The sequence below is a fragment of the Neolamprologus brichardi genome, chromosome 15 (genome assembly GCF_056152115.1).
Source record: "Neolamprologus brichardi isolate AB-2024 chromosome 15, ASM5615211v1, whole genome shotgun sequence".
Taxonomy (NCBI): Eukaryota; Metazoa; Chordata; class Actinopteri; order Cichliformes; family Cichlidae; genus Neolamprologus; species Neolamprologus brichardi.
This window is the reverse complement of record NC_142118.1, coordinates 28,512,340-28,538,388: the sequence shown is the minus strand read 5'-3', so window position 1 is coordinate 28,538,388 and position 26,049 is coordinate 28,512,340. Positions and strand designations below refer to the sequence as shown.

At 41.7% G+C, this 26,049-nt stretch overlaps 1 protein-coding gene across 1 annotated transcript in view; it reads left to right on the top strand.

Annotated features, from left to right (window-relative positions):
• The window catches only part of rev3l (REV3 like, DNA directed polymerase zeta catalytic subunit), an 83,585-nt gene that overhangs the window by 29,181 nt on the left and 28,355 nt on the right, over positions 1 to 26,049 (top strand). The window contains exons 2-8 of the mRNA XM_006796232.3: positions 12,166 to 12,355; positions 12,773 to 12,847; positions 16,480 to 16,640; positions 19,516 to 19,648; positions 19,840 to 19,934; positions 21,197 to 21,301; positions 23,172 to 23,256. Coding sequence (XP_006796295.2) covers positions 12,166 to 12,355; positions 12,773 to 12,847; positions 16,480 to 16,640; positions 19,516 to 19,648; positions 19,840 to 19,934; positions 21,197 to 21,301; positions 23,172 to 23,256 — 844 coding nt within the window. The remainder of the gene's footprint in view (positions 1 to 12,165; positions 12,356 to 12,772; positions 12,848 to 16,479; positions 16,641 to 19,515; positions 19,649 to 19,839; positions 19,935 to 21,196; positions 21,302 to 23,171; positions 23,257 to 26,049) is intronic.

Genomic DNA, 26,049 nt, shown 5'->3' with positions numbered 1-26,049 from the left:
ACTTCATTTCAGCTTGTGATTTACAGTATATGTTAACCATATTTAATAAATTTGTTTGTTCCATATGTCATTTGTATCAGATCAGTACAAAAAGTAAGAGGGAGTTTGCTGTACTGAGCCCATGGCAACCACTAATAGGGCAAAACAAAGAAACATTAACACATGAAAACATTTAAACCCATAAGTCACCACTCCCTTACTCAAAACAATGAATATGCTGGGCATATGATCATTCTTTTTAAGAAGGAGCAGCTGAAAACTTCAAAACCAACCCGTGGTCTCTACCAACCATGAACCTTATTAGACATTTAGTCTTATATAACAGGCCCTGTTCAAGAGCAAACTGTTCCATCTGAGTATAAATGGTTTTAAGATGTAAATTTCAGTCACAACAGAAAGAATGAATTGAAAAAATATTCAGGCAACACAAATTCTGTAAACCATGCCACAATGAACAATGCCAGATACAAAACCTCTTGGGTGTAAAATCAACTGTAAGAGGGCATCCTTAATAGATGAAACTCCATATAATGAATCCTATTGAGTTTTTAATTTGAACGGCAACTACTCACGAACTAGTCGTGGAATACACTGTTTTCCCTAGCAACCACAGTGTCCCAGCAGGTTGTCGATCATCTATGCCTGTGCAGGGCTCGCAAAATCGCTAGCCCGATGTCCCGGGGCTAACGATTTTTCCAGTCGGGCTACCAAAATCTATCTCTGCCCTGCCCGTCGGGCTATCATAGGAAGGAAAGATATATGTCAATGCTTTTTCATTCTTTTGGAAATGTAGCTGGGTAATTATGTCATTGGCATCGGTGAGCCACTGTCAATATGTGACATATTGAAATCGCGTTTGAATTTGCGCTTGTTATTTGCTTTCACTTTGCAATCGCGCGAACTGTGTATAGAGTGACAGTACTGATTGGTGAGTGACAATAATTTGCACACCAATTCCTCTGACATCATCTTATCAATCGTTAGCTTACTATGCAAACATGACAAGTGAAATCTCCCGCAGCAAGCTTAAACATGTGAGAGGTTGATCGCACAGAGAATTGCTGAGCGTTATGTGAGTGCCTGTGTAAAAGCAGCAGGATATATATTTTAGTTCTGCTGAGCCAAATAAGACACGTCAGGGTGAAGAAGTGACAGCCAAAGAAAAGCTTACCACAAAACGGAAAGGTTATGACAAATCAGACTATAAGGCAAAAAGAAAGTGCAGCTTTATGGTTTCATGGACAAAAGAATTTCTGTGGCTGCAATATGACGAGCTAAATAACCAGGGGTGCACATAAGTGGTCCGCAGGTGCGCATTCGCTGTCAAAATAAAAAACGCGCACAAGATAAGAAGTTGCAACGCGTGTTTGCGTACATAAGATTTGGAGGAGGAGGACAGACATTTGTTTATAACTCTTAAAGATGTCAAGAAGCAAGCTCCTTTAAGCAATTACTTTGGTGTTCCTCCACCTCCAAAGAAACGTCAGAAGGAGTCCGAACCACAAAAGAAGCACGTATTCTCGGAAAAGTGGTTGCAGGTGAGCTGGCTCACCTCCTGCAGCTGGCTTCAAACAAATGATGAACGCACAGAGATGTGGTGCAGAATGTGCCGTGAAAATCCCACTCTAGCGGACAAAAACAGTGCCTTTTATATGGACGCAAACACGCGTTGCAACTTCTTATCTGGTGCGCGTCTTTTATTTTGACAGCGAATGCGCACATGCGGACCACTTATGTGCACCCGTGTAAATAACATAATGTTCTGCTGGGTGTGTTGTTGGTTTTTCCTCGATTTCTGAGTCGACAAGCGCCTTTGTTACTGGGACCAGTAATTTTAAGAAAGGCCCCCATTAGAAATGCATTATTGCTCAGTCTGCAATATCTTTCCCAGAACAAACACCAATTGCAAATAACATACTAAAAATAAATCTGAAAAATCTGTTTAGAACAGCGTACTATGTTGCAAAGAGTGAACTACCACTGGCACAATTTAGCAGTCTTTGCAAACTTCAAAAAGTAAATGGCCTCTATCTTGGTTCCACTTCCCTCTTACCCGTGACTTCAGTGGAAATTTCAAATTCAGGATCTGACACAGACTGATTCATGTCCTACACAGTTCTTAGTTCATAGAAAGTTCTGTTCAATTAGAACCAAGTATTTGAGTTGATGATTGTAATTGTTATACAATGGTGTAATTTGTGTTTCAACAATTTTTTGATTAATGTTTTGTTTCCGTTACAATATTATACTTTAATGTATAATATTGTAACGGAAACAAAACAGGAAACAAAACATAAATCAAAAAATTGCTCTTTTTTATTCGGGCTACTTAAATGTATTTTTGGCTACCAAAAGCTGAAGAGTCCTTGCCCGAAGGGCTACCAGGGATTTTGAAATTTTGCGAGCCCTGCTGTGTGACTCTGTTCATGTGCAGCTGATTCTGCATCATTGTTGTCCTCCAGAAATATTAAAATTGGATTGCTTAAGTAATTTCTGCAGTTTGATGGAGATGTGTAAGTGCATTCATGTCTCTTACAAAGTGGAGCTATATCAGGAAGTGCTCTTTGGAAGCAGCCATTTAGAGGAAATCAAAGTTATTATAACAGCAGGTACTTTTTGTCAGCCCATTCTCTGACAGAAAGTGAAATTGACTTTCTGTTAGAGAATGGGGGTTCAGTAACTTGAACGCATACTTTCATAGACGTGGTGATTCCCTGATTGGTGGAACCATTTAATCTTCTATAGTAGGAATTCTAGTGGTAGCATGATTAGTAGGAGTTTGTGTAAAACTGGATGGAGCAGCTACGAAGTTTGCTTTTCTTCCCATGCTTTGATGTAAAAATCATCCTAGCTTTTTCCCAATAAATGTTTTAATGGAACAGTGTTGCTGTTTTGAACCCTAATAGTTTCTTTCACTCAACCTGAGCTCACCGTTTCAGTAACGGCTCCGACTCCACATTAAACTGTGCCAGCGTCATCACCGCTGCTGCTGTGTTATCATTGTTTTTGTTTAAAACTGGGGGCTGAGAATACACACTTGCAGCACAAGCGCATTGGCTTCATCTTTCTGACAAGGAATCTACATTCATCTTTGTTGGTCTTTCTTTTACAAGACACCTGAGTAGCAAAGAGTAAACGGGTCATACTTGTCTTCACAATCTTTCTCAGTCTTCTTTTTGGACTCTTTTTGGACTGTTATGATCGGTCTCTTTCTCAAAATGTCCTTCTTCCAAATAAAAACAAAGCCATTCACAGCACATTTTTAGACCCAGCATTAAAGAGTAAGTGTCCTTTGTACCACAGGCTTTGCTTCCTTCTGTCCTTTCCTTCCACACACCTCCTCTCCCTCTCTGTCTCATTTGTTTGGCACTATGCCAGGCTGCTCAGTGAGCCAGAAGCTGACTCTGCCAACATGTGTGTGTTTGTGTGCATCAGATTAACTTGCGTTTTATTCTTGTTTATTTTTAATTCTCTCAAGGCTGTGTGTGTGCTTTGCCCTCACGTACCCTGTTGTCAGGTTCAGGTAAAAACCGTTGCACAGATGTACCTCGATTAAAGTTCCTAAAGGCGTGGGAATTATCATCACTATTTTGTCTGTCATAATCTTATTCCTCCATCGTATTCTGCTGTTCTGACATTTTCTATGCAGGCAGTGGGAGTGCCTACTTAGTCCTAGATTTCACACAGTTCTCATTGGGCCTTTTTAATTAATACTAGCAGTGCTTTTATTAACGTCTTCTTCCACTCCTCCCGGTGGCAGCTGACTGTTTAATTACAGCAGGAGGCTAGCTGTACCCGCAAACTGGGTAGGAGAGGGAAGGGAGGAAAGGATTGACATTCTCGTGACATAACTTAAAGCAATGTTTTGAATGTGACTATTTTTTTATGGATTTAAACATAACTGGGTTGTAGAGAGCTTTCAGGTGTATAAATGTATATGTGTGTGAGAGTGTTCCTGGAAAATGGGACCTGTACTCAGCAAAGCCCACCTTTCATAGATACAAATAATAATAATAAGTGTCTTTTTGCTTCTTTGCTGCAGCAGACACTGTGTATTTGGAGCTTAAAGATATGATGGTTGTAACAAGGGAAGGAAATTTGATGCTTTAAAACGCCATAACAAGCACTGTTTGTTGTTTCAAGCCAGGGGTAGGCAACCTTTCTGATGGCGAGGGCCATCTAAAATTTCCTCAGCAGTCAGTATGCCATATGATTGCATTATCAATAAATTTAATAACGCTCTATATAAACAGTTGCACCCTATATAGAACAACTTTATAGAATTATATTTGTTTGCAGATGTTGGCAGCTATCAGCGAATACTTATCAGCTATTTTGAAACAAAAAAAGGACACTTTTTATCCATAACAGCAAATGATCTGTACAACAGAAAATGCAAATGCTATTTATGGTCTCCTCACAACAATGATAAGAAAAATAAACTGAGCCAATATGGCATGTTTGTTAATACACGTTAATCTGATCTCTGGTCCAGCATTTAGACGGCTACCTGAGGACACTCATGTGAGAGAAAATCTGCTCACACAGATATGTAGAGCCAAATACTGTCAATAAGGCCTCTGCAATGTTCTGAAGACAGTTAAACTTGTCAGGTAGTGATGTCCAGCAGGTGAAAATGCAAGCTCCATGAATGCGCACAGCTATGGATTCCAGCTGCTTCGATGTTGCATTAACTGGCATTAACTCAGCCAGTTAATGCGAGACAAATCTAACTGCTCATTAAAGATTTCTGGTTTGATTCGAAAAGAAAACATTGGTCCATACACCTGAAAGGCCCAAAAATGCATTGTGAATTCTGTCTCGAGTCTACGGATGTATCCGTGTATTTCCACGGTGCTGATGCTGTGCTGAGCAGAAAGCTGCTGAAGCTTTTGAAGTGTCGGAATGTGGAAAGCCAACAACGTCCCTCTCACTAGTAGGCTAAATTATTTTTAGCCAATTACAAGTTGAATGTGGTAGTTGGGGTTGTTAGCTAAGATACCGTCATTTAGAAGCGGCACAACTAATGTGTCTATGCGAGCTAATTTGCGATGTGCACCACTGGTGCGGCCATTTATTTTTTTAATGCACCTTCTCAGATTAATTCACTGCGTGTCGTGCCAAGGGCTGGACTGGGACAAAAAAAATTGGCCCGGGCATTTTGACTAAAGACCGGCCCACCAGGTATTAAAGCCATAAAGCCTTTGAATGAAAACAAACGCTGTTGTGACAGTGATGTACAGTCTTGTTGGTATATGTATGATTTCTATACATTTCATGTCAGATAAAAACTTTGTCTGTAAGCTTTAGAAAATTATTTAACAAAAGCGAGACATTTTAAATGAGAATAAGAAAGAAAAGTATTTCTTTGTGCCCCCCTTTCCCTGTTAATGCTCTACCTGGCCCCCTGGCAAAACTTTGCTAGACCCGCCCCTGCACAGTTACCAGCTGTCAGCTACATAAAAAAAGGATGCTGGTGTTATTTGTCTCTCAGAAATAGTTCATAACTTCCTTCAACTCATTCATGTCACCTAAAAGGTAAACCTGTTTCTCCATCACCTGTTGAGCTCTGATGATTCAGTAAGGGCATCTCCTGGTTTCATCTTCATGTTTCCCTCTCAACAGATATACAAACCGATATCATGACCAGCAGCTTTCACAGCTGTGGCTCCAGCAAACATCTAGAAATTAATATTAAATAAATTCTAACAGCTGATCAAGCTTAAACGTGCTGCTGTTGTTTAGCGCGACATCCGCTGGTTTCCTCTTTCTGGCGCAAAGTGGGCGATAAACAAACGAGAGAAAAGCCAATCAGCTGATCATTGATCAGTTTCATGATTGAAGTAGCAACAGGAGAGAGAGGGGGAGAGAATGAGAGGAGAAGAGGCAGCTGCAGCGTAATGATGCAGAATAAGTCCAGCTTTGTGTCTTTTTTTCTATTCTAGTTGAAGTACGGAACAAATCGCGTTTCTTTTCAGTTCAACACGAAACGCGTAATATTTTCTCTGAATACGGGACGATTCAGTTTTTACGGGACGGTTGGCAACTCTAATAATTAACCTTATGAATAAAATAAAGTTCACTATCGGTAACATCATAGCACCCACCCAGCTGTATAGAAACTCTGTCATGCTAGCTGGTACGCAGTACGAGTTATTGTAACTGACTGTAAAAAGTCAGCACAACAAAAATAAACTCCACCTAAACTTGGTTTATATCTGACCCAGATAGACTGCAGGTAATAAATTCTTACCTGAAGTTTAGTTCACCTGACACTTGGACCGGCCCCGCCTCAGGTCTCTCCTCCTCCTGCCTCCCCTTTCTCTCATCCACCTGGCCTCTTGTGGCAGCTCCGCCATAGCCACCACCAAACAACTGAGTTATTTTTACACATCAGCCAGCATCTGGCCAATGCACCACCTTTCATTGTTTATACCATTACAAAAAATAAAAAAATCATCGGCCCATAAAAACAAAAATTCACCATCGGCCCACCGAGCAAATGCCCGGTATGCCCGATGGCCAGTCCAGCTATGGTCGTGCCATCAGTTAGCCACAGCTGGCACGCGTGCCTAGGGTTGCCGACCCCTGTTTTAAGCTATTGTAAGCAATATAGCGCATGCACTGTGGGCTCTAGATATGGGATCCATGTAACTGATCATTAAATGTTCTTTAACCAGCAAGTTCCTATATACAGCAACAAGCAATAGTACTTCAAATCCCCCATTTCACTGCTAATGTCAATGACATTACAGGACCTGTTTTCATTTATTTATTTATTTATTTATTACCAGGCTATAAACACAGCATTTTAAAATGAATGTCTAGGGGCATTTACTCTTTTGGAGCCAGTCTCTAGTGGCCACACAAGGAACTGCAGGTTTTGGCACGTCGTTTTTCTTTTTTAACCCTGTAGGTTGCTCTCTGTGGTCCTGACATTTTCTGGAGTTCATGTGTGGAAATGTTAAAATGGTATTGTGAACAAAGCCTTAAAGTATTTTTTGTCACAACTTATAAATTATCTACTTCAACTTCTCCATAGGTAGGTTGTTGCTTGAATCCTTTATAAACAATAAACCAAAATAGTAAAAAAATAAAAAAAATAATAATAGCACATAGCACTGTCTTTTTATTTGTTAGAATATCTGTCTGTCTTTGTCCCAGGGTGGTTAACAACACTTGGCTGCTCCGCTGTCTCAGACTCACTTACTGGCTGGTTTTTATAGCTGAACTGCTTGGTAGTCATTTTACTGTCCAGTAGTCTGGGGCTTCTGTGCCAGTGCTGAGTCATAGAGCTTCAGTTACCACAAGGAGGTTGGAGGAGGGGGAGAATAGCTCGAGTGGAGGAAGGCCATTGGCAGAGTGCTGTCTCACTGTCTCAGCACTCCTGCCCCAAAGATAATACCCAAGAGCTGTCACAGCCCCTCTCTCCCTACTGTTCTCATTCACAATTCCTCAGCAGGAAGGGAGATGGGAAACGGCACATTTGGCTGGGAACAGCTGAGATGTGTGGGAGCTGTCACCTCACCAGTAATGAAAACAAACTTCCTCATTTTTCTATCTTTTCAGTATATCAGGTTGTATACCTTTGGGTTTTGGTCACGTCAGGCTCTTTCATCTTGAAGTTAACACAAATATTTTTCTGACATTTCAAAGCTAACAAGCCTAGACAAGCTCTTCTTCACAGGATGGCCTGAGTGGGAGGAATCAAGTGTCCATTAAAAACAGCAGCTGTGTTTATCGGGAGAAAAATGAATAAGTCAGATATGACAGAAAGACAGACTGTTTGTCTCTGTAATGTGGGAAGTGTAATGAAAGATGTTCAGGCACCTGGAAAACTACAAACTCTTCCTTCTTCTCTTGTTCTCTTTGTGGCTTGCCTTTGCAGATAGACGCAATGTAAGAAAGAACAATTTACATTGGAATTAAGCCAGAGCACTTTCTTATTTTATGGAAATCAGAGAAAAAGTATGGTGAATCCTGAGGATGAAGTGATTTTTGTGATGCCTGATTGACAGGTGTAGATTAGCCGTGAGCAGGTTTTGTTCTTTCTGATGCCTTAATTGGATGAGCACTTCAATGTACCGACAGTATGTCTGCAGAAATTTACCTCAGCTTAACAGGATGGATTGAGGAAGAAAAGGTTCTTAGTTAAATGCTCAAATCTGTAGCACAAAAATGAGCCATCCATTTGAGTCAGATGTTTTTTCTCTTTGAAACGCTGCTCAGTCCCCACTCCCTCTACTTCCTGTTGTTCTTAATTTTTCTTCAGCTCCTGAAAACCTTCACTTCTAATTAGGGCTGGGTCAATTGGTTTGTAAAAATGCGAAAACTTCAGTGGTGTGGAACTGGTTTAGCTTTCGTCCATCAGATACACAACAAAGCACTATTTTTGGTAGAGCATGCTAGCGGGCCGTCGTTATTGCCGTGTTTTTTTGGAAAATACAGCGCACCTAAAATCAATCCTTTGATTTTTCTGAAAATCAACAGTGCCCCTTATAATCCCGTGTGCCTTATGTAGGAATTCTGGTTGTGTTTACTGACCTCGAAACGATTTTATGTTGTACACAGCGCTCGAAAATCTGTCAAATGTTTTAGTACGACTTTACAAAGCTACGAACCCGCACCGCTTGATGAATTGTCGGAGCATTACGGCTATCGTAGGCAGGAGCCTCGCAGAGTGATACATACTGTGCTTCAACATAATATTACCGTATTGTGTGTGTATAACCTCTTTTTAAGTTTTGTGGATATTATACATGGTTATGCTGAGGATATGTCGGCCAATTTCCACTGGAAATGCCTTTTCGTTAAACTGTCAGTAAGGAATTTGCATTTGCACTGTTAAATTTTTATATAACTTTAATGCACATAAAAAACAGCTGCTTGTTTAAGTGCAAATACATTGATGTTTTTTTTGCACTAATAAAGTTGTGGAGTTGTAAAGTATTTTGTCTAGTGTCAATTATATCGTCAGTTATATCGTTATCGCTAATTTTCAGATGAATATCGTGATAAATATTTTTGGTCATATCGCCCTGCTCTGCTTCTAATTGTATAGACACTCTTTAATACATTTTTTGTTTCTCATCTTAATTTCCGTCCTTCTGTTTCATTTTATTCTTCTGTTTTGTTTTGTTTTTCATATTTTCCTGGTGTTTGTCCCCCCTCTTTCCTCTCATGCAGACACACACCTCATGCCTGTCAGCTCTTCTTCTTCTCTTTCTGCCTTTTTAGACACACTCTCACTCCTTCTCCTTCTGTCTCTCTTTCTGTGGCCTGACCAGCTGGGTGGAAAGAATCACTTGTTTATCTCCCCTGCTGCCCGTCAGGGGCTTTTGCTTTGCTGCCACCGTTGCCTAGCAACTGCAGCAAAAGTCGGCATTGGCTGCTTATACAGAGACTGTGTGTGTGTGTGTGTGTGTGTGTGAGAGAGAGAGAGAGAGAGACTCCATGTTGACTCGGCAGGCTGAGGACAGACACACCGCTCTCACCACTCCCTCGGCGCAGAAGTGGTCGCCAGCCTTTGTGTGACTCCAGAGTAGGCACACGTACACAAACCTTAGAAGTGTTCAGTGTAGACACACAAACACATGGTACAAACAAGACTGGGACTTCCCGATCTCACAGTCTGTCTGCATGCCACGAGCCACCAATCCACATTTTCACTAGTGATCAGCTGATTGTCTTATTCAATGAAATTTTCATTCCTTGGATGAAAATATATAAGTTTGCTTCTCCTTTTTTTAATTTCTGTTTTATTTTAAGTTTCAAGATGACAAAAATTTGTTATTACAATTCTAACCATGATCTGTGGAATCAGTGACTTCTTTATGTCTTCCTGTGTTATGCTCACGTCTCATATATACAAATATTTGCTCCATGTCCTTTTCACTTCTACTTAAGGTAGCTGACAGAATCACCTGAATATAAGTAAAGAGTTAGCTCCCAGCATATACTTTATATAAAAGATGGACTTAATGGCATTTAATATGGGAGTCTTTGATCAACTCTAACAGCCATGACACAAACTGCAGTTCTAGCACTTGGATTATTACAGGGTAATCCCAAAAGTAAGCGCTCCCTTTTTTTTTTTTTTTAAGAAATACAAACAACCGTTTATTTCCTATAATATTGACATAATTTCAAAGGTTAAAGAATTATTTATTTTTCTACATTATTGCCATTTCGGCCCATGCATTATTTGTAGACACTGTTCCAGTTTGACAATGCCCATGTCATACCAGCTCACCGCCATGTCCTTCATCGTTCACCTCTTCATCGGAGCAGAATCATGTTCCAGACAAATCCTCTTTCAACTTTGGGAACAAACGTTTTTCACATCCATGCACAACTGTTCATACACTTCCGTCAGTTGGCGATAAATTTCAACTGGTTTAACACCTTTTGCGTTTTTGATGATGATCAGAAGGGGTGCTCCAAGGTCCAGTGTAAGATAACTTTGGATTAATACTGTTAGTGCAAAGCTGCCTCAGTTAAACCCACAAGGAATAATAATAGCTGAAAATGACTAGGACTGGACAAGGTACAGTCCAATCCTTTTTTCCTTTTTTTTTTGTTTGTTGCTGACTGATTAATCGTTTCTAATTTTTTGCTTTGCCTAATAAAGAGCAGTAATGTACAGTCCAAAATCAGCTGTTTGACTTTCTGCTTATGAAAAGACTTTGACAATCAGTGCCTCACAGGCACAGTTTTGTTTAAGTATTTCTAGCAATCAAGGAATTGATAAATCCAATAATTGTTGCGTATCTAATCATTGTTAATGGGAAACAGTGCGGGCTTACAGGCATCATTGTAAGCACATCCATATCTCCTGTCAATATGAGTAGCTCGGCTTGTATGAGCTCCAGCACAGTAGATGCCTGATTCTGGCATGTTCTGAGGATCTCATTGTCTTTCAGCACCACGTTCCATCTTGCATCACCCTCCCTTTCCTGTTCAGATGCCCTGACATGTATCTTGGTGCAGAAAATGCTGGGAATATTTCTTTTGCCTTTTTTTTGAGGTGCCATCTTGGGGGGTCTCGACAATGGTCCCCCGAGGACTGCGGCACTGCATCATACACAGCATCTGTCAAACACAGAATGAGGATGGAGACTTGGCAAGCTGTGGGTATATGTGTGTGGGGTAGAGGAAGAATGCCAGAAGCTCCCCTTTTCACTCTCCTCTGTTCTCCCGGTGGTGATTGTGGGGGAAGTCTCTGGGCATGTGCAGACACGTCTGGGCAAGAGTCAAGCTCTTGCTCAATGCTGCCTCCTCCTGTCCAACTGCCTTTCAGTCTGTCAGTGATGCAAGACAAGCAGACAGAAAGAGGCTTGGCATGGATGAGCCTTACCACCCTCTGCCTTTGTTGTAATTTAATTTTCACACTGCTGTTCTTATTCTCTACGTGAGGCTTAAGACAGCAGATAAAAGCTCCGGCCCAGGCTGATAATCACAGCGAGAGAATGAATCGGAGCATCTGCAGTACAGATCACCTCTGATAACTTCAGTGTGCTTGTCAATGTGGGAGCAGCGTTGTGTCACACCGTTGGGTCAGCCGGCGCAGAGATGCAGTATTCCTAACTTCACATCGGCCTCTGTGCTGCACTCCTCTCACACTTTTCCTCTCTTTTTCTGTGGAGTTTTCCAGCTAATTAGCTGGATTTAATAAACTGACAAGGAAAATGTTTACATATGTCAGTACTGAAAGCTGTTTTCCCATAGACTCCAATATTACTGGATAATATACTGGACAATATTACAACCACAGCTCTCACTGTCTGGTGGCCTTCAGATAGAAGGAGGTTTAAGGCAATTCCACATTGGCTTAATTTTTTTTTGCTAGAAGCTTTGTCCAAGTTTTATACTGTCTTTGGTTTTATCCCAACATTTTCTTAAATGATACAATTAAAAGATGTAATGAAGCAGTGCATCTGCTAAGAATAAGAGCTTGCATAAACACCATCACCACAATTGAGCGCTGGCAGAATTGCATTGGACCCTGATCTTGTGACTCCCAGAAGAGAAATGAGCTGTACAGAACGTATTTCTAATGATCAGCAGCTTACATTATAGTCTGATGTGTGTTTCGATGTAATAGACTTGGAAAACATGATAATTAATTGTAATCCTGCTTTAATAGAGTTTCTTATTGCGTTGCAGGCCAGAAGACGTGTCTCCACCTCCACGGTGTGTTCCCCTACATCTACGTGCCGTACGACAACTATGGGCAGCAGCCAGAGCGCTACCTGCGGCAAGTGGCCTTCAGCATCGACAGGGCCCTCAACGTTGCGATGGGAAACCCCACCTCCAACAACCAACATGTCTTCAAGGTGGTGCTGGTCTCCGGCATGTAAGTAACTTGTGTTTGCTGTGTTGTACCGACACAACTGAGCTGAGATTTGCTTCAGAAAGCAGCTTGACTGCACACTTTGGTAAAGGTCGTTGTTAAACACAGCCTTTCTGAAACAACAAAGGGTGTGTGAGCCAACAATTGTGACTTAAGACTTCTCTAAACACTCAGTTTCAGATATACGTATTCTAAGTTTTCATGTCACATTATTGCTAATTCAGTTACTCAGACTCTCGTCAGCTTCAGAGTCCACTTTAAGATTGTGGTTTTAGCTTTTAGAGCTCTGCATGGACAAGCACCACTGTGCACCGGAGAACCTTTACTTTCTGTCTATATGTGTATGTATACTTTACTTTAACATGTGTATGTGATGCAGGTTTACATATTGAATGCCTTTTTCTTCTTCTTTTCTTTCAGGCCTTACTATGGTTATCACGCCAAGGAAAAGCTCTTTATGAAGATCTATTTATACAATCCTCAGATGGTCAAGAGGTAAGGATCGAAGCAGTTTAATGTGAACAGAGAGCATCCCAGCCTCCTGTTGTTTGAATGCCACACTGTGCGCACGAGTCTGCCAGCTTACTAAACTGAAATCGATCGCTGCGTATTCAGCTGTACTCATTGATTGGCTGAGTGTGTGTCCATGCATGAAAGCACACGGGAAGACTGTGAATTATTTGCCAGAGTGATCAGTGTTGGTGTTGAAAGTGTGAGTGGAGCTACTGATTTGAGGCTTGGCAGAGAGCGAGTAACTCTGTTAGAGAGCGAGGGACAGAGGCTGGAGGAGCGAATGATGTATCACTGGGAGGGGTGGGGTGGGGTGTAGGAAGGAAGGTGGAAAAGTAGACTGGCCTTGTATGTGTGTATGTAAGTATGTTTAGGGTTTGGTTGCATTTTTGCCAGGTGTTAAAATAATTTTTTTTTTTTAAGGTGAAACTGCAAATTTTATTTGTAATTATACAGTGGGGCAAAAAAGTATTTAGTCAGCCACCGATTGTGCAAGTTCCCCCACTTAAAATGATGACAGTGGTCAGTAATTTGCACCAGAGGTACACTTCAACTGTGAGAGACAGAATGTGAAAAAAAAATCCATGAATTCACATGGTAGGATTTGTAAAGAATTTATTCGTAAATCAGGGTGGAAAATAAGTATTTGGTCACCTCAAACAAGGAAAATCCCTGGCTCTCACAGACCTGTAACGTCTTCTGTAAGAAGCTTTTCTGTCCCCCACTCGTTACCTGTATGAATGGCACCTGTTTGACCTCATCATCTGTATAAAAGACACCTGTCCACAGCCTCAACCAGTCAGACTCCAAACTCCGCCATGGCCAAGACCAAAGAGCTTTCGAAGGACACCAGGAAAAGAATTGTAGACCTGCACCAGACTGGGAAGAGTGAATCTACAATAGGCAAGCAGCTTGGTGTGAAAAAATCAACTGTGGGAGCAATCATCAGAAAATGGAAGACATACAAGACCACTGATAATCTCCCTCGATCTGGGGCTCCACGCAAGATCTCATCCCGTGGGGTCAAAATGATCATGAGAACGGTGAGCAAAGATCCCAGAACCACACGGGGGGACCTGGTGAATGACCTGCAGAGAGCTGGGACCAAAGTAACAAAGGTCACCATCAGTAACACACTACAACGGCAGGGAATCAAATCCCGCAGTGCCAGACGTGTTCCGCTGCTGAAGCCAGTGCATGTCCAGGCCCGTCTGAAGTTTGCCAGAGAGCACATGGATGATACAGCAGAGGATTGGGAGAATGTCATGTGGTCAGATGAAACCAAAGTAGAACTTTTTGGTATAAACTCAACTCGTCGTGTTTGGAGGAAGAAGAATACTGAGTTGCATCCCAAGAACACCATACCTACTGTGAAGCATGGGGGTGGAAACATCATGCTATGGGGCTGTTTTTCTGCCAAGGGGACAGGACGACTGATCCGTGTTAAGGACAGAATGAATGGGGCCAAGTATCGTGAGATTTTGAGCCAAAACCTCCTTCCATCAGTGAGAACTTTGAAGATGAAACGAGGCTGGGTCTTCCAACATGACAATGATCCAAAACACACCGCCCGGGCAACAAAGGAGTGGCTCCGTAAGAAGCATTTGAAAGTCCTGGAGTGGCCTAGCCAGTCTCCAGACCTCAACCCCATAGAAAATCTGTGGCGGGAGTTGAAAGTCCGTGTTGCTCGGCGGCAGCCCCAAAACATCACTGCTCTTGAGAAGATCTGCATGGAGGAATGGGCCAAAATACCAGCTACTGTGTGTGCAAACCTGGTAAAGACCTATAGTAAACGTTTGACCTCTGTTATTGCCAACAAAGGTTATGTTACAAAGTATTGAGTTGTATTTTTGTTATTGACCAAATACTTATTTTCCACCCTGATTTACGAATAAATTCTTTACAAATCCTACCATGTGAATTCATGGATTTTTTTTTCACATTCTGTCTCTCACAGTTGAAGTGTACCTCTGGTGCAAATTACTGACCTCTGTCATCATTTTAAGTGGGGGAACTTGCACAATCGGTGGCTGACTAAATACTTTTTTGCCCCACTGTATGTATGTTTGGATGTGAATATATATATATATATTTAGGCTATACCAGACCTTCCCAAAGTGTGGGGAAGGTCTGCAATGGCGCGGTATGAAAAGGGGAAAAAAACAACAACAACAAAAAACAACGCTTGGACACTCCTAGCACGGGGCTCCCACACAAACGCAAAGCAGGAGATGAAGCATGGCTGAATATGTTTCCAAACCAACTTCATTCTAAGCCAAAGACTAGAAAATATGGTGAAGCATATCTGCCCTTTGGTTTCACCTGGACAAGTGCCAAGGTAGGTCTCCCCTGCAGAATTTTAAAAGTTTTAAAAAAATCTCAGTTTTCGGTGATTCGAACCGTCGTTTACGTGTGGACAAAAGTTCCAAACGCATAGAAACAGCTGCGTTTTCAAAAATACCCGTGTAGGTGTGGACGTAGCGTAAAAGAGTTAGTAGTTTATTTTCTTACTACCTGCAGTTTACTTGTATTTGCTTAATTGTTTACTAAATGTTTGAGGTGTGAAATAAACCGCAATGGAGCAAAATATGGGCGTGTGTGGTTGGAGGATGTGTTTGTGCGTGCGTGTGCGCTCGTGCGCGGGGGGCGAGCATTTTTCTTGTAAAACAAAGGGGGGCCTAGCAAAAGAAGTTTGGGAACCACTGGGCTATACAATGGCTTTGCATTCATCCTGGGTTCAAACCCACTTGGGGTCTTTGCATGTGGAGTCTGCATGTTCCCCCATTTTCTCTTAGAACTGTTGTTTCTCCCGCCTTTGGAAAACATGCAAGGTTAATGCTGCCGATGTTAGCCCCGGACACTCTTGGAAAAGAGATTGTAAATCTCAAGAGTTTCACTCACTGATTAAGTAAAGTTTGATTAGATTAAATACCCAGTATTTCCAGTAGTTGTCATATTCAGACTATGCAAGAGGGGCCTGTATGGAAGTCTTTGTATAGAAAAATCAGTAATTCTCTGTCTTCGTATGATTGAATGGTAAAATTTCTAAACATTTAAACTTTTCTTGGGGCTGTATGTGGACTAAAGTGTATATGAAGATGTAGACATTTTATATTAAATTAAAGCATGCCAATAAACTAAAATTCTGGGCCTAAGTGAAACTGATTTTACTAGCCCCATTTTACATGTACATGGAGCCTGTCTCAAACATCAATGTGCTTGATTTTCTGAAGCTTGTGTAGTTAAACATTCCTAATTTCACAATGGGGTAATGTAGATACGAGCCAATCCTTGACATTTTGGCCTCTGCTGTGCAGCTTGATAAAAATGTGGTATGACATCTCTGTGATCTCTCTCTCATCCTCAGAGCATGCCCTCAGAGCAAAAAGGAACAAAATGATTAAGCTTTGCTGAGAAAACTTTATCAGATACAACTTGTAGCAATCCTTGATTTCAAGGCAGACCGCAGCTGTGCCTGGTCTCCACCAAAAACGCTTTCTCTCGAGCTGGGGGAGCATTTGTTCAGTTGTGTGTAAGCGGTTGAATGTTTTTTCTTTAAACACCAAGTGGCACATGTATCTTTTTATTTTAAATGGAGCAATCTGTGTTTGTTGCAGAGTGTGCGAGCTGCTGCAAAGCGGAGCCGTGATGAACAAGAGTTACCAGCCTCATGAGGGCCACATCCCCTACCTGCTGCAGCTTTTCATAGACTACAACCTGTACGGCATGAACCTGGTTAACCTGGCAGCTGTCAAGTTTCGAAGCAGCCAGAAAAAAGGTAAGGGATTTGGACAGGGAGAGCACAGATTTCCGATCTTGTCTTCTTCTCTTTTTTTGTTTGAATTTTCTCTCAGTTTTTTCTTCGTGCCTTGTCATCAAAATCTAATTTTAGCATCTGCTTGTAGTACTGACCGATAAACATTTTCCTCATACTTGGAAAAACCCATAGATTTAATCTGACACTTACCCTCGTGTACTTTAGGATGCAGGACAGGCTGCTCTTTTTTTTATCAGTTGGCAGGCCTTTTTTTTTTTTACTCATTACTTGATTGTTCCCTCGTTGCTCAGCAGGGATGAGAGCAGGCCAGGGAAGGGTTGCCATGCCTTATGTCATATTGAATTAGTCTTGATCTCCCCTCAGCCTCAGGATGCCTCTGTTGTCTTGTGAAAGCTTTCTCTGTTTTCATCCCTAATGTTGTCCTCACGTTTTCCTTCACGTTTTGTCTTGTGGTCTTTGCTCTTTTCTCTCTCTTTCTCTCTGAACTTGCTTTTTTTGACCTCTTTGCTATTCTTTCTGTCTTGTTCCTTTCGTTAATGGCCAAAGGTGAAATACAGAGGACGCATACCTCCATATGAAAGTAACTAGTGAAAAAGTGTGAGGACAGGAATGGCAAGCAGATACTGGGGATCAGTAGCCTGCAGTCTCAGACTCACCATTTTATTTGTCTGAGCTCCCTGTAGCCTGTGGAGCCGTGTCACATCTACAGAGTAACAGATTAGACTGCTGCAGCTGCTTTAGGTTTTGGCTTCTGTTTGATTTATAAGGTGAATACACAGCAGAAGTTGGATGTGACAGTCTGTGAACAAGCAAAACATGGGAGACACTTTTCATGCTGTCTTTATCTAATATTAGCCACACTCAAAGTAGCATGGTTTATAGAAATAAACCATCATCTACCCTGAAGAATTACAACAGGTTTGAATGATGTTCTTTGCTTCTGTCTTTCTTTATGTCTTCTTAGGAGACAGGGAGCAACTTTAGTCTTGATTTGAAGTGGCGTTTGACCAATGTAAAAAACTGTATTTCCTCCTTTTTCTTCACCAGCTACCATCGCTTTGCGTGCTAAATGCTCCACCATGCTGGCTATCAAGTTTGTAGTTTACTTTTGCCATTATCCGCTTAGCAGAGAAGTACACAGCTGACTGATGTGGCTGTTTAATTTAGATAATATAAGAACCAGTTTCCTGTTGGGTTCTGCAGTCTGCATCGGACGACTCGGGTGAGCATTTTCACTGCCACCATGATTTTGGTTTTTTAACATAAATCTATTTATTTATATATTTTGGGAGCCAGAAGTGACTATTTGGATGACAAGGTGGTGACCTACATCATCAGCTACTGCTAGGTGCATCACAGAGACACACATACTTGCTAATTATTGCTAACTAACAGACTAATGAAATAGAATTTCACATATTAAAACTGAAGCACAGAGGGCTGCTAGCTACAGCTTTCACCCAGATTATAAAATATTATACTGGGTTCTAAAAAGCTTTTAATGCTGTAAAGTTTGATAATTTTACATGGGTGTCTATGGGGATTGACTCAGTCTCTAGTGGCCATTAGAAGAACTGCAAGTTTTAGAAATTTCATTAGCTTAATTTTTATAGCCCTGTATTTGTGTTGGCAGCAAGGGAAGGAAAAATTCCCTTTTAACAAAAAGAAACCTGTGGTGTGACCAGGCTTACAAAACAGCGGTCATCTGCTGCAACAGGTTTGGGGCGAGAGGAGGGAGACAGGACAGAAGAGACACTGTGGAAGAGAGCAGGAGCTGAATAATATCTAATCATCAAATACAAAGTGGTATATAAACAAATAAAGTCTGAAGAAAATCAAAAAATGTGTCATTCTCCAAAACTTGTGGACCTACATGTATCTATGATTTGTGCTACAATGAGCTGAACTCTTGATATCTCTGTATTGATCTGCTTCACGTAACTCCTGGAGAGAGGTGGTAGTGTGTGGGCTTGAAGCTCAGCAGTGTCTTGTACCTCACAGTGGTAGTGTCACGCTGGGGGTTTCTCTTCAGATCTTTGGTGAATCTTACCCAACTCCTCTCGCCCCCCGTAGGCACTAAAACCCCTGATTGCCAACTCTGTTTGATCTGAGTTTAGGCCTTCTGGTCGTCGTGCCCAATCAGACCTCTCTCCACACTCCCAGAGTGCATCCCGCCCAGCAGGACCACCTTCACTTGTGAGGCCATTAAAGACTCCAGACAGGAAATTCCACACTTGTTCTTTTAATAAAGTTCTTTTATAGAAGTCCTCACGCCTGACTGTCCTCCAACAAAAGCACAGTTCCCGTGTTTGATCCACCTCTACACTGATGCAATCAATGGAAAAGGGCTCCTGTTCCCCTTACAACAAAGAAACCAAAATGCTCCAATAATGGGTACACCAGTTTACATTTTCTGCTCCCCTCAATGTCCAACTTGAAAGGAAGTTCCTAATCTGGGATCAAGCAGCAGAATAATAATAGACTGAGCTGGTAAAATGGGCCAATTCAAGATAAATGAAACCCTTAATGTGTTTTGAAGTCCATTCAACAACTTGAACACTCTAGCCTCCTAAATACTGAGATTAAAAAGTGTCACAGGAACCAAAAGAACTCTCCATGTAACAAAACAACAGTGTTTTATTGTGCCTACCTTTGCTGCATTAAAGAAAGGAGGATAATCATGATTCATTATGCCTCAGATTCTCTAACAGTGTGGATCGCAGTTTAATTGCTAAGAAATGGCAGCACTGAGCAGTTAATCAATCAAGATGTAAATGAAAACCCCGTGGTTATCCAAATGCATTTGGAAGGAAAAATACCGTTACTGTGATCCTCTCATGTGCCTCTTATGTACATCTCTGTATATGGTTAACAGATGAAGCAAAGGCAGACCCAGAAGGATCGGCGTTCAGGAGCATCAGCCCCTGGAAGGCTCACTGTACGTCCAAGCTCAACGACAGCACCATAGGAGGCACCTTCGTCCGCTGGGAGGAGAACGCCATACCCAGGCGAGTCTCGCCACATCTTAGTCTAAGCAGAATCTGAATGCACTGTTTTTGGCTTATGTCCGAGCTGCAGTGGATATTAGTTCTCCGTAAAGATAATTAAAAAACAAAATGGTAGCTTGTTTTTATTCATTTATTCCCCCCCCCCCCCCCTTTTTTTTTTTTAATTATTTTTTTATATTCACTGACTGTAGCTCTTTAGTCCTGGATGAGGTGGAGAGGCAGAGCACCTGCGAGCTGGAGGTTGATGCTGTTGCTGTGGATGTTCTCAACCGCCTCGAAATCGAAAGTAAGTTCACTCAGTATTGCAGCCACAAGCTTAAGAAAGCAACAGGTGAGGCAAAGTCAAAGCACAGAAGAGTGATGGACTGCTCTGACGGCTGCCACACATCAAATCTGTTATCAGCCCCAAATACAAACATCGTGGATCTGACCTAATCCGTCCAATCACAGGGGAGCAGCTAGACGTACAGAGGATGGGATAGAGGGTTAAAACGAACCAGGGACAATAAAGACAGATGCTGTTATCTGGCAAAGTAATGTAGTGCCAGAGCAGATGCAGCTTTTGTTCCTGAAAGATTTGTTTTAATCGCACACATCTGGATCTGTTGTTTTAGCGTGTGAAAGAAAGAGAGGTCATTCTTGCACTTACAATCTGAGCGGTGCCAGTTTTGCTGAATGTTGTGTTGTCTTAAAAGCAGTCCTTCCATCTGGGCTGTAAAGATGCTGTGAGTTTTATCATTGAAATCAGATGGGACCTAACAAGCTTAAACCACACAAAGAATCTGTCTTAAAATGAAAAGAGAGGCCGTGATAGACAACAAGTGCGTGTGTTCTGCAATTATGAACTATTACAGTTTGTAAAGCCAGGGCTTTTTCTCAGGAACTTTATTTTTCCTGGGAGCTAGAAGATTCCGTCTAAGCTTTGTTTGTGTCTTAAAAACGGCAAAGATTAGGCAGATTAGGACTAGAACATTCTGTGGAAAGTCCTAACAATGTGACTGAATGAGAACTGATAAGTTTAGATGTAAGGGTTAAAGAGAGAGTGTGGGGCTTGGAGGTGAGGTTAACCATTCTCTGGAAAAATTATCCAGAGAATCACTGCGTCACCCTATTAACATAATATTGGTATATAAGAACTGGTCTGTGGGATGTGTAGGATGTGTATTGTCAGGTGCAAGTTATTTGTGTGTTGATAAAGCTGTTATTGTGATATGTGTGTAAAGATGCCCACTGCTTTTGTTCTTCCTGCTTCCTATTTTAAGGCTGCAGGTTTTGGATGAAATAATGACTCTGCACCTCATCTTCTTTCCACATTATTTCTTTAATGAGTTTGTTTGCGGTGTCGGAGCTGCATGACTGTGTAATGACTGCTATACAGACAGAGCAGAAGTCCTGCTGTGGAAACATGTGCAAAAAAACTATGCAGTAGTTCTTGCAGTTAAAAACAGCTTTATGAGTTGATGTTGTTAAGCACAGCTTTATATAAACATCGTGTTTGATGGTACAGAGTTTGAGTATTTTTGTGCTTAATTCTCCATTTTTGTCCAGATCAAATTGGCAGGAACCCTGGCCTGCAGGCCATCTGGGAGGATGAGAAGCAGAGGAGGAGAGAGAAGAACCAGCCCTCCCAGATTGAAACCCCCGAGTCACAAGGTACAGGCATTCACCATGGAAAATCTTAGCTTTGTTTAAGTCAGTCTATGGTTTTCTGTTTAATTTCTCTGCGATCTGGGAAAAACGGAAAATGTATGAGTATGGTTAACTGTATATAAAAGATGGTCATAGTCACTATGCTGTCACCCATTCATTTCTTAACTCTTCAGTTTCACCATTTGGGTCATTCCCATTGGTTGTTTGGAGCCAGAAGTGACTGTTTTTGGTGCTAGCAGGCTTGGTTATCAAGCGAGGCTCATAAACTGAACGCGTGCAATGCACAGGGACACAAAGCTGCTCATTAGTGCAAAGTAAAACATATTTTCATGAAACAAAGCAGGCTGTGTTGTTTGTCAGGTGATTCCATTATCAGGCATCAAAAGAACAAATGTGATGGAGAGGTCCAGCAAATGGAATTGGCAGAGAGCTTTTGGCTAGACAGACTTCTGTTGGCACACTTGTCAATAACAACAGCCACACCTTATCAGTATTCAGTTGGATTAGTTTTACAAAGAAAATCACCCATGCTGCACCCAGCATCTGATCTACTTCTTGAGGAATTGCCCTTTTTTGGCGATTCTTCCATCCCCCAGAATTGCTAGTGCTGAAAGCGTAAACAGTGCCTATGATGGAACCGTGTAAGAACACTGTGTATCACAGTTTAATGTTTATGGAGCTGCATAGCCACAGACTTTGGCCATGTGACACAGTATCCATGCTGGCTACTACCCTCAGCAGCTGCTAAGCGAGCGTCAGAAGTGACCCACGAAGCAGCAGGAGAATGCAGCATGGTCTGCTGAATCACATTTTCTTCGACGTTATGCCAAAGGCCGGGCGCACGTCTCATTTATCTGGAAAGAAGAGCTGGCCAGCATGATTCGCTTTTAAAGAAGGCCAGTATGATGTTCTGCAGCGTAATACTTACTAAACATAGTTACAGGCCACCTACATCATTTCACCGACACTAATCTAATTGATGCAGAGGTTTCAGCTTTGTTCATACTGCTCAGGAATGGTTTGACCAACATGACAAATTGTAAATTAACTTTTGAATTTCTCAATTCAGAGGAGAGGAGATGTTTTGAAACGTTGATTTGGATGCAAAATCCTTCGGTTCTAATGTGCGGGGAGTCTCATTTCAGTGGCGCCAGTGTTTCTGGTTACTGTGAAAGAGTTTTGAGAATGTCTGGAGGCAGTGTAGACTGTGGCTCACTGTGTTCTTCTATCATGTTATGCTTCTCTTTGTCCAACTGTGGCATCTGTCTTAGTTTTGTTTCTAAAGCCTCTTCCAGTGGAATGTAAAATTAGAATTTTCCATTACCTCCACAAGTCAGAGTTACAATTCAAAGAGCTGTCCATACGATCGGTGGGAAAGCACTGTCTTTAAACTGCAAACCCTTTGAATCTTGCCAAAGTCTGATTCTCCCCGAAACACACACACACACACACACACACACACACACACACACACACAGACACAGACACAGACAGAGCTGTCATGGAAATAGGCTGCCAAATAATCAGAGCACGGCTGCACTGTGACAAAAAGTTTCTCAGGCCTACACCCAAGCACATAAGCACACGGGGTTCCCAAGCTTGAAAAGTGAAGAAAGAAGAACTCAGATAATGTCCACGAATTATAGCTCCTACAGAACAATTTACAATGTGCAAAGACAAAAGACCACGGTATGCAGAATTAAGGTCACAGTTTATTACAGACTGACAGTAAAATTACCCAGCCAAACACCAGCATGCTTAACAGCTATTACTGACCACAATGTTTTAATTGTAGCGAAGAATTCCATGTCTGAAGAATGTTTCTAAGCGCCAGAAAGTGCAGTGTTGAAATTGCTTGTCTGATGTGTTCCAGATCGTGGTTTTGTCACCTCATCTGAGAGTGAGAAAATCTTCATGAAGAGAGTCGAGGAGATTCTCAAGGAGAACGAGTTTGATGTGTAAGTTCCTTCTCCTTCCTTTGATTTATCTTGGTAGTGCCAGGGTACATGATATCTGAAAGACTGCACTAATCTTGATCCTTAAGATTGTTCACAAAGAAAATTCATAATCACATCACATATTAACCCTTTATTAACGCTTCCACTTCCCTTAGAAGTGCTGTAGCACTTCGTGTATATTTTGTACTGGTGTTAGGTACACCTGCACAGCTCACATGGCCAATCACATGGCAGCCTTTTGTGATGTCTCACTCCTCTCACTCCCCTCACTCACAACTGGGCATGGCACATGGCTGTCCCTCCCTGAGCCTGGTTCTGCCAGAGGTTTCTTCCTGCTAAAAGGGAGGTTTTTTTTCTTCCCACTATCACAAAGGACTTGCGCCTAGAGGGTTGTCTGATTAATGGGGTTTCTCTGTATTATTGTAGCATTTTTACCGTACAATATAAAGCGCCTTGTTGCATGCAGGCATAGCTGAACTGCTGAAATTCAAACTGAGCATCAGAACAAGGAAGATGGGCTTTTAATTGATGTGGTTGCTCTTGCCAGCCAGGCTGGTCTAAGTATTTCAGAAACTTTATCTAGGGTTTACAGAGAATGATCTGAAAACCAGAAACTGTCCAATGAGTGGCAGTTCTCTGGTTGCCTTGTTGATGTCAGAGGTCAATGGTCTGTTACTACTATAGAAACAAGCGGTGGTGTTTTCATGATGCACAACCCTGTAAATATCCAATATGTGCCTTTTTCCACTAACACCTACTAGGCCCAACTTAGTTTTTCTGTTTTCCAATAGGTAGATGTACATGGTACAAGGTACTTTTTTTAGTACCAGTTTGGCCGGGGTTCCAAGTGAGCTCAGCCGAGCCACAAATGTGATATCACTGGATAAATTATGAAAGCGACTCTTTCACGAGAATCAACTCAATCATTTTTGAAACCTGGAAAAGGCGACACACAAACCAACGCCATGTTCTAACAATGAGGTGCAGACTTTTTTTGTGCCTGATGACAGTCCAAGAGGGAGCTAGACTATTGTTGTGTTGTTTGTGTCAAAAGCAAATGACATCACCGGACTTTGAGGCCACCTTGCCCACCCATGTTGAGATGGTATTGAATTGTAATGGAAAACAACCGAAACAGAGTCGTGGCGAAACAATTAGGTGCTAGAGGAAAAAAGGTATTGTGTCCCTTCTCACGTGATGCACTGCCTTCAGGCTTGGAAACGGGGGTCATCACTTGTGTGATGACCCCCTTTACACAAAACCTGCATTTAAAGTTTGGAACAGAAATTGGTATTCACTGTCTGCAAGTTTGAGGTCTATGGTGAAATGGCCGAGATCACATCTGATCTGTATGATGTAATACTCGCTCTTTGCCAGATTTAACACAGATGTCCTAATTTTGTTGTGGCATGACAGTTCTAAAGGGCCTTTGAAGTCAGTGTGGGCATGCACAGTGTTTCAACAGGATTTTCTCTTGCACAATTATTTTGTTTGCCTTTCTTTTATTTGTTTATCTCATTTTCCTAGTGTGAGAGTGCTTATTTTGACTTTATTCTTTTCATGTTAGGTTATGGTTTGTTGTTTGTCTTATTGTCATTATTAAAAATTTAATAACTGAAAGTAAATGTCCCATATCCGTCATGAAATTTGGAGTAACTGTCACAGAGTTGGAGTTTATGCAAGAGAGTGACAGTGTTTGAAAATGGGGACAAAATGCTTCCAGCCTTAGAGAGCAAAGTCTCCCATAGTCTGGTAGCCCACATCAATAACAAGTTGTTCTTGTTTTTAGTTCTTTGTATTGAGCTGTAATGAAGTTGTTGTGTGTCCTCAGTTTCTTTCTGCCTCAGTGTTTTTCTTCTCAGGGCAGAGAGGGAAGCAGTAAAATCAAAGATTGGATAAAATGGGGAAAGTGAAATTGCAACAGATGTAGTGGAGAAAAAAAGGGAGGGGGATGGTGAAACAATCGCCAGATGTACAGCTAGAAAGTATTTCCTGTTATAAATAAAGTACAGTTGACTCGACTGTGTGTGTGTGTTGCTGCATCACATCCAGATGGCTTCCATTCACCAACCCCTGATATCAGACAGGAACAAAAGGGAGGGGGGGAGCAGCGCAGACCTTAGGTGTAGAGTCGGCCTCGTCTTAAGTGATGGAGCGCGCACACACAGAGTTGCCTGGCTTCTTTCCCAAAACCTGGCTGTCTCAGTCACCCTTTCTGTTAATACTCTCACACAGCCTATCACTTCCTGTCTGTTGGCTCTCCTTTACTCTACTATGCACTGCTAATATTGCTGCTTTGTCAGTGTCTCACTTAGCATTTTAGGCTTTTTGGAAACATCTTATTTCCCTTTACTCATGGTTTTCTTTTAATTCAGGGATTTTGTCCAATTCTTCAGCTGTGAGCCTTTGTTTTGGCAGTTTCTACAGCCTCAGTTATGGACACATTGTTGTACCTCTTATTCATCCAGAACCAGTCTCTCATGACACTCTCTGGTAGGCAAGTGACCTTCTGGGCTTCCCTGATTTTGGATTCCAGCCTTCTCCTCCATGGGAGGGCTTTTATATCCGATTCTATATATAGCTCTTTAAACCTCATTTTGGTTGGAAATGTCCTCCCACTCCTTAACCTTTACCCTGTTCTGCCATGCTCTTCATACAAGGCTGTGCAAAATAGAGTTTTGGTTGAATCCTTCCTTCTTTTTAAATGGAATGAGACTAAAGAACTGCAGAGTCTGTAACTTGATTGATGAATCCAGTCTCTCGCTCGGTGTGCCCTGAAGCTCACTCCCCTTC